The following is a 13,218-nucleotide window of genomic DNA, read 5'->3' as shown; positions in this document are numbered from 1 at the left end:
GAGGGATAATGATGGGAAATGTTGGCTCTTCTAGACCCTATTCTATATATCTCATAGAAATATTATAAGAAATTAAGAAGAATTAGCAAATTTTAATTGAAAATGATTTTTATTCTCAAGAAGTCAAAAGGTCTCATGATCGGATTTGGAGATTTATAAGCACAACTCTTTACTACTTTTGTTAAATCAAGGCTTGTTTGTTGAATCATCAAGATTTTAATTTCTCCCTAGAAATCAACTAAATTTTGTGGGAGATTGTTTTTTTATCAACGATGAAAAGTTTGAAACGTTGTATGTCACTGTGAAGCTGACATGTCAAATCAGAGATAGTGGAGTGATTTATAGACATCCATACACTGACTGATACACCAACAACATTGTTGTATGGTATAATAATGGTAAGTATATATTCTTGTTTGTTGGGATGTTAGAGGGAAAATATGAAAATCAAACGTTCTCTTAAAGAGTTGGAGTGTGCTCTTTAGCTATTTGATTTAAATGGAATCTGCTTTTGCTATTGCATGCACCAACTCTATTATGATGTGATCAGAATCTTTTGTCTTTCTTTTGTTTATCATATCCACCCACACATGCGTGGAATCAATCTCCCCTGCAACTTCTGTTTATTGTACATATTTCTTTTGTAATAATTTCTCTCTTTGTTTCTGCCTATGGTATGCGTTATACGAAATCATATATATATACAAAGGAGACTAATATTCGAATATACCAAAAAAGGATGCTATGGGATTAGTTTTTAAAAATAAATTTTCTCCAATCTCCATTATATATCTCATAAGTTTGAGAAGATAAAGGATTATTTACAAACATTTAAAGTACACTACAATAAAATCATCCCCTTTTATTTTCAACAGAAAATCATCTATATGCTTTGCGAGATATTTAGAAATTTTTTTTTTTTTTTTGATAAATCCTATCGGCTATCTGGTCGGCCCCGGTAAGAACGCACCGAAGTACTACATAGTGGACTGGTCCACCGTGTTAACGGTTAGGCCCTTACGGGCTACCACTCTGCCTATCCCGAGTTTGGAATGCCTTCCAACTAAGTGTCAGGGGGTAGTCAGGCCGCCTGCATTTCTGGCTACCAGGTAAACCAATTGGGCCAAGACCCAACTGACAGACTTCCCAAACAAATGTGTTTTTGTTTCCAGGGAGAATCGAACTCAGGTTTGGGAGTTTCACTCTTTCCCAAAGCTTCCTCTGCCACTAGACCACGGATGCTTGGGCATATTTAGAAAACTTGAGAGATTGACATGGACGTTTGATACAACATGTTAAATTTATCCAATGAAATGTAGTAATTATTAAAAGTTAACATTATTTGAACTATTACATACTTTCTCATTTAAAATATTTGGGTAAGGTTTAAGTATTTCTTGAACTATAACATACTTCATTAACCGGACCCATTTCTACCATATATCTCTCATATAATACACACACACACGCGAAATTAATTTGTAGAAATGGTATGAGAGATGGGTCCGATTAATGAAGAGCTACACGAATGTGAAGTTTCGTGGAATCGAAAGGGCGTTCATAAAAAATAACATGCATGTGTTGTGTGCATTCAATAGTCTAATTTCCCATATTCCTTTTTTAAAAAGAAAACTAGTTACTTTAATAAAAACTCGTTTCCTTTGTTTTTCAATTGATGCATGAAATTATAGTTAAAAGAAATGGAGTTTCCCTTAGGCCAAGGCCCAAGGGAGTAATCATTTTGCAAATGAACACCATTATCTCTTTAACATTGCATTCTTCTTTCTCGCACACATTGTATTATTTTTAATCATCCAATTAATTAGATTATGGTTCAGACAATACATCTCAGAACCAAAGTTCGCAAGGGAGATATACAATTTGATCAATTGAATTAAATACTTTAGATCTCCTGTCTATATTACACAACTACACCACTCAAAAAAGTTTAGCAATATAACTACGCACCGCATGCTTATGCATTATTGGCATCATTCTTTTATTGTATTTTCTCTTAAGAACACAATTAAAACTAAAATATATGAGATAACCAAACTATATAATTTTCCAAAGATGTTGCGGCTAAAAAGTCATTATTATTTATATTCTGTCTTTGTTATCAAAAGTACTTTCCGTTAGCTAACCGTATAAGTAATTAGCTTTACATATCATTACATTTGGAGACTAATTATACTAATTTTGTCCCGTGGTGTGCGTAAGAATATTCAATTAGAAATCAACTTCGGAGAATTTGATATTGCGTCTTTAACAATATGTCAATACATCAGTTCAAAAAAAACTGTGGACATATATATGTTCATTATCTCATGTTAAAACTATTTGTCCGTCTTAGATGATGATATTCACGCGATGAGCCATAACAAGAATCATTAAATATTTGAACTGATTGTTAGTGTGAAAGGTGTCTATAAACTTAATTAACTATTTTATCTATAAGAAAACTTTCATAAGACAAAAAAATGATATATACATGTAGAATTCTTTAAATTATTTATCCAATAAAGAAGCCTAATATCGCAGTTGACAAGAAACAAATGCTAATTTCGATCAAATGATGCAAACGTGAGGCAGTAATTAGGAAGGGACTATATACATATATGATTTTAAATATGAGAGGAGAATTTGAATCAATGATTCAAAATTAAGATGAAGCTGTAAATAATCCTATATAATCGATATTGTAACTACCATCGGTCACTTTTACATGGCAAAAGAAAGCGACGTTCACAGTAATTCCTCATAATTAAAAATCCTCTCTACTTGCTAATAAAGCCTGATTTTGTTAATCAGATAGATGATATTGTCTTAATCCCGTTGTCTATGTCTAATCATTTCCATTATACTGTTGGCTCCCTGCTGTTTTGCCCTCCTCCCTAGCAATTGTCACAAACATATATAACAAATTTTGTTAAAATAATATTTAAATTTAAATTAACGTGTTTGATTATTTTATTTGATTTTGTCGACAGTTAACGTGATTTATTTTAGATTCAGGTTTAAGTGAATTTGATTGAAGACAATATACATTAATATAACGTAAAAGTTAGATTTCCTTATGATGATCACATTTCCTATAAAAAAAAAATTAACGCAAATTCGACCATTTTATAAGATAATTTGTTTTTGAAAATTTCAGAATGTCAAAATTTTTGACGCTATCTTAACACAATATGTAACCATTACCCAAAAAATCTTCCATATTATTCTCTTATACCATTGTCAGAGTATAGATGGTTAAATGTATTTGACTAGACTAAAATGAAACTAATTTGAGTTTTGTCAGCTAACCAAGTGCATAGACAAGCATGTTCCAAAAATAGACTCTTAACAATTCGGCCATGGAAGACACTCGCTTCAACAAAGGGATGAAAATATGGTTTGCAACTAGATAGCAATGATCTTTCTATTATTTTCAACTTCAAAAATGTCATAGCAAACTTAGAAATTTGATGCATTCATTTTACAAAGATTCGAGTAAATTTTACATTCTATTAGATAAAAAAAAAAAAAGTGAGCTTCAAGTTCGAGTGTTTGAAATAGTCACATAGCTAAGATGTAAACTAGCTATATAATAGGGTGTTTCCAATAATCAACACCATTAATTTCTTACGTAGATGGAAGATAAATATGAGCTAGGAACTCAATTACCAATTAAAGTGGAATTATGGTTGTTAATGAGAAATGCGAGTTGGGTGTTAAGGTTAATGAGTGATCAGAGCCTCTTTAGCCGCATTACTTGACTCTGTTTCCTCATCGTCCAATAGTTCTTTCTTTTAACCAATCTTTACACTTCACAAATACAACATTGCTTCTTATTTTTGTTCTGATTTCTAAAGCTAAGCCTAAGCCTATAGCGTTTGTAGGCTTTTCCAAAATCGCCATCGCTTTATTTTTTTTCTCCAATATTTGATTAATTCCCTTCGAGTTTATAATTTGTATATTCACAGATTCTACTATAGAGCAAATTTCTTCTGTATCTCGTATTTCGATGTTTCACTAATTCAGTGATTATTTATAAATAATTGGTATTGAGTTAAACCTAGATACATACGTGTTCCTTTTATACCAAAGTAGATACACACATTTAGTTAAACTTGATCTTTAAAATGGCATTATATATGTCTTCGGATCGCGAGCATAAGACTCATCAAATCCTTTTCATCATTATTTCCGTATTTTGTTAACCAAACCATATATCTTTCCCTTTTAAATTTGTGGCTATTTATGTCTTCACTTAAAGTTTGTTTCTCTGCAGATTAGTGTCTCTCTCGATCCTTTTCCTCGATTTAGAGTTTCTCAAACTTTCTGAATGCCTCATGGTTTTTCTTGAACTTAAGCCACAATCAAAAAGTACCGCAGCCCGTTCTTTTTTTATAGTTTTGTTGTCTAAAAATCTTCACAAGTGTAATATATCAATACTATATAATATGGTGTAATAAGTATAAAAATGTGTATGAACCATTAGAACGTTGTAGTTTTGCACTGTTTAATTAGAAAATAAATAAGCAGAACAAACAAGTTGTAGTATGGACCCAAGTATCAATATTGGGTTTGCTGAAATAACTCACAGATTTTATTTTTCTAATACTTAAAAGAAATACAAAGAAAATAAAATAAGACTTATGATGAGGAAGGAACAACTTTAATCTTTTACTTTATAAGTAGGGAACACATAAGTGAATCTTTGGGCCGTGTCATGTGAATAAAGGCTAAGCTGCTCTGTAACCCAGCAGCAGTGATATCCCATAATTCTTTTGGTTCAAGACAAATTTCTAATTCTTAAACCTTACCATTTTCATTCATCACATACATAATTCGGAGGTTCGGACATATATAGTTGATGTTCCGGACCTCCGATATTCGTCTTGCTTCTTGCTTGCATACATTAGTCTTTTTTAACAACATGTTAAACAACTTTTATTCCAATAAAACACATTTTATACGTATGTTTTTACCATAGGTTATAGTATAAGATATTATTGAAAAAAAGAGAGAGGAGGTGAGAGTAAAAAAAGATGATTGGTGGTTTAGTTTTGTGGGGTAAGAGGCATAGAGTTGTCGAGAAAGACACGTGGCAATGATTACCAGTTGTCTGCCTTGTTATAAACACACACTCCTTCCTCCTTCCATGTTCCTCTGCTCTCTCTCTCACATCTTTCCTCTTCCCACCTGAAAGCTTTTCCTTCTAATGGAGATCACTTGGGAGAAACCTATTTCTTCATCTCACCACCGTCACCCTTCTTTCTCCTCCACTCTCCTCGACCAAATCTACCGCTCCATCGACGATTCCTCCCCTCCTCCCCTCGAATCCATCAAGAAGAAGAAGCATCACCACCAACAACGTAACGCTTCTCTCCACGAGGATCGTGAAGTCTCTCCAGTCTATCACCGCCGCTCAATTGCCGCTGATTACGAGAGATCCAGGAGGAAGACTGACTTTCTGAGACACTCCAACTCTAACTCTTCTGATTCAAGCGGCGGCGGATTCTCCTCTTCCGAGTCTGATTCCTTCTACGGACGTTCCAAATCCTCCTCCTCTCCTCCTCCTGGAAAACAACCGAAGCCGATTCGAACATCATCCGTCGACCACTCCTCCGCCGTCCAGAAACCTAAAGAACTCGGTGGCTTCTTGAGAACGAAATCAAAAGCTTTAAAGATCTACTCCGACTTGAAAAAAGTCAAACAACCGATCTCTCCCGGTGGCCGACTCGCTACTTTCCTTAACTCTCTTTTCACCAACGCAGCCGCCACTAACCCTAAGAAGCACAAGAAAACTACAACCACCGTTGAAGAACCACACTCCTCCTCCACATGCTCCTCCGCATCCTCCTACTCCAGGTCTTGCTTGAGCAAAACTCCATCGTCTAGCGGCAAATCAAAAAGATCCGTACGGTTCTGTCCAGTAAATGTCATCCTCGACGAAGATTCCTCCATTCACATGCCTTACGCTTATAACAACAACAGTCTCTACGGTAGCAACGAAGCTAAACGCGACGTTATAGAAGAGCATCGCCGTGTTATCGAAGCAGCCAAAGATCTTCTTAGAACTTACCATAATAAGAACAAGGTTACAACGACGACGAACATCACCAACGTAGAAGAAGATGATGAAGACGATGCTGCGAGTTGTGCAAGCTCTGATCTATTCGAGTTGGAGAATCTTTCGGCGATTGGGATCGATAGGTATAGAGAAGAGCTTCCGGTTTACGAAACCACTCGTCTGGATAATATGAATCGAGTCATTGCTACTGGTTTAATTGTATAATTATTATTATTTTAGTACTATATAATTAATGGTTGGGGGTGATTAGTTTTTAGATCATTCGATCTTTTTTTCCCCTTGGTTTTTTTTTTGTTGTTATTAATTACAATGTTTTACCGCTTCCTATAAACGGTTTTTTTTGTTCTCCTTTGTTAAGTAAGTTGTGTATAAAAATATCTGTTTTAATTAATCATCTAAACTTGATATATTTTGGTCATAGGTGATAAGTTCATAACCAAGCAGCTTAATTAGCGAGTTTAAGAATCATAGAAGTGACAGTAAAAAAAAGAGAGCCACGTTTTATATTCTCTGTCGTCAACTATAACAGCAAAGAGTCGTCGCCTTTTCTTTGTTTCTTACTCTGTTTTTTAGGTAAAATTAAAACTATAAGAAGAAGATTTGAGTTGATATATAGATACAAAAAATTATTAATTAACTAAAAGTAAAAGATTTGATTTGATGCTACTAATAATGATCAATAAGATGGGGAAAAAAGTGAAAGAGACATGGTCTCAAATGTCATGGACAATAGTATCCAATATTTGATTCTTTTCGAGTACTTCTTCTTTTCTTTTGCCTGAACGTGATTCGATTGGCTTGTCTTGTTTTAAGCATGGCTTAAAATTATAATGTTGGATTATGCATAAGTCTCGTCTGTTTCTTCTAGCTACACACATTCCTTTCACTGACCTATCACCGCGATGATATTAAACCACAAGATGATGGACGTTATACATCAGTATAGTCGTCTTTGATATATCTATTGTCACGATTCTGTTAAATTGATCAAAATTATTTTTTTGAGATGTTGCTTAAACGTGTGTGCTCTGTGATTAACTCTTTCTTAATAATGTCAACACGACAAGCAAATAGATGCTTGAATGGTAAAAAGTTTCGGTTCAAAACACTATATTAAAATAAGGAAGCTAAGCATGTGTTATTAATGTTTTACGTACATTATGTCAGCTTGTCATGTCAACCTTCGATTTGATTGCACTGATAGAAAGATAAAGAATCCACACATGACACATCTAACGTTGTAAAATCATATTAATATATTCATTTTTTAGGAAATTTATTTGCATAAGCTTACATGACCAAAATTAAATTTGGTTCAAAGTAACAAATTGGACCACCGAATCATAGCGTTATGATAAGCTATTAAAGCTAACACAAACATGCTACTTAGCTTGAAATATGTGTATTTATATAATAAGTAAAGCATCACACAATTAGATTATTGTCTGTACAAACTAAAAAAAAAGGCTAATATGGCTATATGGTCAAAAGTATCCGATACAAAGGAAAGATCGCATACTCTAGTAACCCAACTTCCCACTTTTATTTTCTTTTCGTTTGTTTAAGAGATCACTTTATTAAAACGGTAATTTTATTATTTAATTTGTAGCTTGCAGTTCCCGCATAATCGAGAATCAATCCTTTAATAGCTTCAATAAGAAAAAAGTAAATAAATGTATCATATATACTTCAATGCTGTCAAAAACAAAGCTAAACAAAGAACTCAACTGATGATATTTCCGTAGTGTATATATCTTATGAAATATCAAAGAATCAATTAAGATATGCAACTTATTGATGACAATCTAACTAAAGAAAAAGTTAGTGTATAAACGGATACTTACGTCGGTAAGTATAATTAATATATGTGGATTTGTCCCCATTCGTGGTGGGTGAAGTGGGGGAGTTATGAAAGTGAAAATATAATCATGAGAGTAACGTGCTGATTTAGCCAATTAATTTCAAAAGTTTGATTACAACAATAAAATCTAATCAATTTTTAAACAAGTGATCAATTACTCTTTTATATAAACCAAAATGGCGGTAAAGACGAATTTGACAAAAAAAGAATTGTAGGATATAAAAACACCTGTTATCAGCGGTTTGTATTTGAAATTCAAATTTATAATTTCCCTTTCATATAACTTGTGAACTTACATATTACTTTTTGTATATGTCTTTTTTTTGGTTTAACTGTATATGTCTTGTTTAACAGTAGAAATTTCTCTCGATGATTAATAATAGAGTACCACGACTATATAGAATATGTATATACACGTATTTAACGAAGAAGTTTCGTCGTGAGACAACAAATCAATAAAAAGCATTTATTTTGGACAGCTACATATCATATAGTACACCATATAAGATTGATATGTATGTTATAAACAGGGCCGGCTCAATTAATTTTGAGTCCCAATACAAATTTTAAAAATTGACTCTTTTTCATACAAAAAAAAAAAAATTGGGCCTTTTTCATGTTAAAAAAACCTTAAAAATTAACCACTTTCATACTAAATAAAATATCTTTTTTTATGATAAAGATATCTTAAAGTTTTAAAAATTACATTTTTTTTAATACGAAAAAAAAAATTTGGGCCTTTAAATTTACTCAAAAAAATTAGATCCGGTACAATTGCTCCACTTGCACACTCCAAACGCAGGCACTAGTTATAAAGATAAGGAATAATTAAGGGGCATACAATGTCCCATATCAACCATGCACAACTCGTCATTCGCATGCATTACCAGCTATTTCTATATATATATTAAGTAGCTAGCTAGGGCTTACACCATTTCAAATCACACAAGCTAAGACACACACACACTAGCTCAATCCACTATGTATATTTAATTCGATAGTACTCTCAATCTCTATTTGTGAGTGTGCACGGACGTGTACACGTCGTCGTAAAACGGTACATATGGTGCAAATGGTGGGTCACTCTCAAGTCTCAACACTATTATAAGCTTTCTTGAGTGTGCATGTGTCAACAACTAGTTCTAATAAATATGCGTCGAATTCAACATTAATCAAGTGTCTGTTTACGAATGTATATTTATTTAGCGATGCTCTATATATATGTAGCAATCCACATGTAGTATAGGCTAAAAGACAAGTTAGATGCAAATGTTAAATACTTAAATTTGAGAAGACGAGTAATTGGGAAAATGTTTAGAGAAGGGAAAGAGACGAATAAAGATGGACCAATGAAGTCGGACCAAGGGAAGAAACGAGTGGATATAAATGTAGCCCGCACGTGACGGGGGTGGCCACTTATGTGTCGTAACTCTCCCACGTGCACACGTGTTAACTCTTCGTTTTTTTTCTGATCCCTATGAAAAAATCTTCCCACTCCACATCAAAATTTTGTAGATCCCACACACTGGACCAGATATAAAGTAGCAAACACTGTGCTTCTTTATTTTGTTTTCAAAAGTTACGATGCCAACAAAAATACATACTATATCGTTTTAAATAAGAAACTGATTGTTTTTTTAGCTGATTCTCTCATAAGTATAATGATCATCAATTTGCTGGACGATTCTATCTGTTTATTGGTCAATACACAAGACACTAGAAGGAAAGAAGATAATGTTGGAAGCCAAACCCAATTTTTCTGAAAAAGAAGAATGTTTTTGTTTGATTCCAAGAATTGATTATGGTCGTGGTTGCATATTTTTGTCTGAACCTCGATGAAATGGTGACGTACGTATAAGAAGATCAGCGTATAACTTTCACTATTTGACATGGCATATTGGCAATTTGACATACGCATTGCTTCAATTCATTTTCTTAGTGAGGTTCATCGTCATTATTCTTTATTATAAGGTATTATAATTTGCGTGAATTGTTGGTTATAATTTTGTTAAAAGACAGATTAACTTGTAATATATATATATATATATATATATATATATATGATCTGCAATTGTTGTTTCACCAAAAAACAAATAAAAGGAAGAAATACACATTAATATTTGATTATCTTTTTCCAACTGCCACAAGTTTATAAAAAAGGATACAATGAAAATGACTGTAGAGAAGATCAACACATTACTATTGCCTTTGGATTCGTCATAAACCTAACTCCAAATCATTAAATACCCAGTGCCCATGCATGATGCCTAATGCACGAGCTTGTCTTCTATCCATCTTTTGGACCATCCCTATATACTTATATCATAATTATTCGACATTACTTTATAACGATAACGATTGATCTATCTCAAATGGGTCAATGTCATCGTCTTGTTTTCTATATATCTAAAGTCCCTCTCATCATGTAATATCTAAAGAAATACAACAGTACGGTTTTGATTGTTAACCAACAGATGACTAATATATATATAATAATAGGATAAACATGTGATTTTATATATAATCACTTTTCTAAAATCTCATCTAATTCACCATTTTAATTATGATCTATTTGGTAACATAAATTAAAAAGTTTTTCATATATTTTTATAAGTTACCGATCCTACCATTTTATGATCTTTTTTGTATCTCCGTTTTCGTCAATTCACTGAGATGAGCTTTCACCTTTCAAGATCCAAAACAAAAACAAAACTACCTTTGAGATATAAGCCTTTTAAAAATCGAACAGGGCCGGATTTAACTATATTGGGCTTTACATAATTTGGGCCTATTATGTATCCAAACAAATCTTTAACTTGCTCGAAATCGTTGTCACTTCTCTCTGGTCAAACCAAAGTCCCAACAATGGCGACGGAATCTCCGAATTCTGTTCGGAAAAGTGAGTCATTGATGAACTCGATCAACCTGTTATTTGAGTAGAGATGGTTTCAAATCTGATGAGATTTTTTGATGATTTCTCTTTTACGGTTCTAATTTTGATCGTATCTCTATGGTTTCGTTTTTTCTTAAAATTCGTAACAGTTGTTGTTCATCTAAGAGCTACTGGTGGTGCTTCAATCTTGAAACAATCTAAATTCAAGGTATAGCTTCTTTTGTAATCAATGATTCATTCCTTTCGCGAAATTAGGGTACTATTTAGGACCTAGACCATTTTGGAATTTTCGATAATGTAATTATCTCTTCTGTTAAGGATCTGAGTTGATGAATTTTGTTGCTGTGTTTTTTAACCATTAGATTCAATATCCATCAGATTATGCTTCAGCATCATAATTATTAGCTTTATCATTATAGTTTTGATCTTTCTTTCTTTGATATATGTGCTCTGCTTTGGTGTCTTCAGATTGCAGGGACTGAAAAATTTGCTAAAGTGATTGATTTTCTAAGACGGCAGCTTCACTCTGACTCATTGGTAAATCATTTATCTGTGTTATCTATCTCTTGTGAAACATTGTTTTTGTTGCAAGTGTGCTGATATCTCTTCACTGTGTAAGTTTGTTTATGTAAACAGCGCTTTCTCGCCTAACCCCGATGAGTCAGTAATTGATCTATACAATGTAAGTAATTTCATTTTCAATATGCTCCTGAAAGTAGTTATACATCTTCCATCTGTTTGTCTTCAATCATTCATGGGTTTGTTTGATCTTTAAGGTTGATAATATTTTTGGTATTTCCTATTACCGGGGCTTGTCCTCTTTGCATTTCTTAAGATTGTGCTTGTGTTCTTGATAATTGCAGAACTTTGGGTTTGATGGTAAACTGGTGGTTAACTATGCTTGTTCCATGGCATGGGGTTAAAAGCCAACAATCCGAGTATCATGTTGCATCTTATGCTAAGATGAGACAAGCTGCTACTACTTGACTTTGCTAGGAGAATTCAATTGTAGAAGAAACTTGTTGTATGTATGTACATCCTTAGGAATGGGTCTCCATTCTTTTCTTTTTTTTGCAAAATGGGCTATGAACGTAAATTAAATGGGCTTAGGCCCATTAAGTGAGTATAGTCAAAGGAGATGGGATAGATGTTGGATGATGCCACGCCACGTTGGACATTGGATCCGTGAGTTTTCTTTCAAAACGGAACATTCAACTATTTTTCTCTTCTTCGTCTTCTCCCTTAATAATAAGAAACCAAAAAAAAAAAAAAAGGGAGTTATTATTATTACAGATTACAGATTGTAAAATCGAAATCGAAATCGAAATCTACGTTTTCCCAAAACTTGTCCTTAATCTCTCTTTCCCCCAGATTTAGCCCGAAACCGTTACCCTTCTCTCTCTCTTCGCATTTTCCCGGAAAATTTTACCATTTCCGCTTTGTATAGTCAATTGTTCTTCTTAATCGACTTTTTTTCTCTCTTCGTCTCCGGAAATTCTCTCCGAATTGGATTCGTCAATTTGGGGGAAATCCTTAGATACATTTAGTTGTCAGATTCGTGATTCCTTGATTCTTGCTTCTTCCCGACTCCATCATTCTCTGGTTTCGATAATCGAGGAAGAAGAACGGAGACCTATTTCCTCAGATTTGTCTCCTTCCTCACTGGATATCTTCGTTGACCGGAATCGAATTCCACTATGTGCTGACGAAGATAAAGGAAGACGCTGTCTTGTTATCTGGATCGAGTCAATCTGGTGATTAATGGGTTTTGTTTTATTTCTCGGCATGATTCTCAGCTTTCATGGCTTCCTTCTTGTCCAATCACAACAAGATCAACGGCAACCCCTATTACAATCACCACCTCCTCCGCTCTCTCCGTTTGTGCAATCTCAACCTCCTCCTCTGACTCCGCCTCAAGTCAACACGCCTCCTCCTCCGTCGCAAGAAACCGTTAACATTATGATTCCACCTACTTCTCCACCGCCACCATTACCATCACCTCCGCCTCCTCCTCCTCCACCACCACCACCGCCGCCGATTTCAAAACACCCTCATCCTCCTCCGCGTGCGCAAGCGTCTCCTCCGCATTCTAATAGAAACCAACCACCAAGACGGTTACGTCCCCCATCTCCTCCTCCTCCTCCTCCTTCTCGGGTCTTCAAACAGTCAGAGAAAAGTGGATTAAACACAGGGAAAACAGTGGGTCTTGTATTCGCTGGGTTTGCAGCAATGTTGCAGATTTGCGTTGTTGCCTTCTTGGTTTTCAAAAGAAAGCAGCTTCTAAGGATGACACATACTTATTGAATTTGGGAGAGAATTTTCATCAACCGGGAACACACACACACACTTTTGAGACGAGGATAAAGAAAGAGAATTGTCAAT

General features: G+C 34.2%; 3 protein-coding genes across 3 annotated transcripts; all 3 read left to right on the top strand.

Moving 5' to 3' along the window:
• The first annotated feature begins 5,030 nt into the window (after positions 1-5,030).
• On the top strand, positions 5,031-6,473 carry LOC9321067 (protein BIG GRAIN 1-like A). Its single transcript, XM_002884955.2, has one exon. The coding sequence runs from the start codon at positions 5,210-5,212 to the stop codon at positions 6,284-6,286; it is 1,077 nt and encodes a 358-aa protein (XP_002885001.1). The 5' UTR covers positions 5,031-5,209; the 3' UTR covers positions 6,287-6,473.
• Positions 6,474-10,736: 4,263 nt separating this feature from the next.
• On the top strand, positions 10,737-11,999 carry LOC9321066 (ubiquitin-like protein ATG12B). Its single transcript, XM_002884954.2, has 5 exons — positions 10,737-10,842; positions 10,986-11,044; positions 11,305-11,373; positions 11,456-11,518; positions 11,700-11,999. The coding sequence occupies exons 1-5, from the start codon at positions 10,737-10,739 to the stop codon at positions 11,757-11,759; spliced, it is 357 nt and encodes a 118-aa protein (XP_002885000.2). The 3' UTR covers positions 11,760-11,999.
• Positions 12,000-12,133: 134 nt separating this feature from the next.
• Positions 12,134-13,212, top strand: LOC9318931 (leucine-rich repeat extensin-like protein 3). Its single transcript, XM_002884953.2, has one exon. The coding sequence runs from the start codon at positions 12,598-12,600 to the stop codon at positions 13,138-13,140; it is 543 nt and encodes a 180-aa protein (XP_002884999.1). The 5' UTR covers positions 12,134-12,597; the 3' UTR covers positions 13,141-13,212.
• The last annotated feature ends 6 nt before the right edge of the window (positions 13,213-13,218 follow it).

Source organism: Arabidopsis lyrata (assembly GCF_000004255.2).
Source record: "Arabidopsis lyrata subsp. lyrata unplaced genomic scaffold ARALYscaffold_3, whole genome shotgun sequence".
Classification (NCBI taxonomy): domain Eukaryota; kingdom Viridiplantae; phylum Streptophyta; class Magnoliopsida; order Brassicales; family Brassicaceae; genus Arabidopsis; species Arabidopsis lyrata.
This window is presented reverse-complemented; position numbering and strand designations above follow the sequence as displayed.

Coding starts and splice junctions, on each gene's coding strand:
- LOC9321067 (XM_002884955.2), top strand. CDS start 5,210: ATGGAGATCACTTGGGAGAAACCTATTTCTTCATCTCACCACCGTCAC.
- LOC9321066 (XM_002884954.2), top strand. CDS start 10,737: ATGTATCCAAACAAATCTTTAACTTGCTCGAAATCGTTGTCACTTCTC. Junction 11,045..11,304: donor TGAAACAATCTAAATTCAAG/GTATAGCTTCTT, acceptor TGGTGTCTTCAG/ATTGCAGGGACTGAAAAATT. Junction 11,374..11,455: donor AGCTTCACTCTGACTCATTG/GTAAATCATTTA, acceptor TCACTGTGTAAG/TTTGTTTATGTAAACAGCGC.
- LOC9318931 (XM_002884953.2), top strand. CDS start 12,598: ATGGGTTTTGTTTTATTTCTCGGCATGATTCTCAGCTTTCATGGCTTC.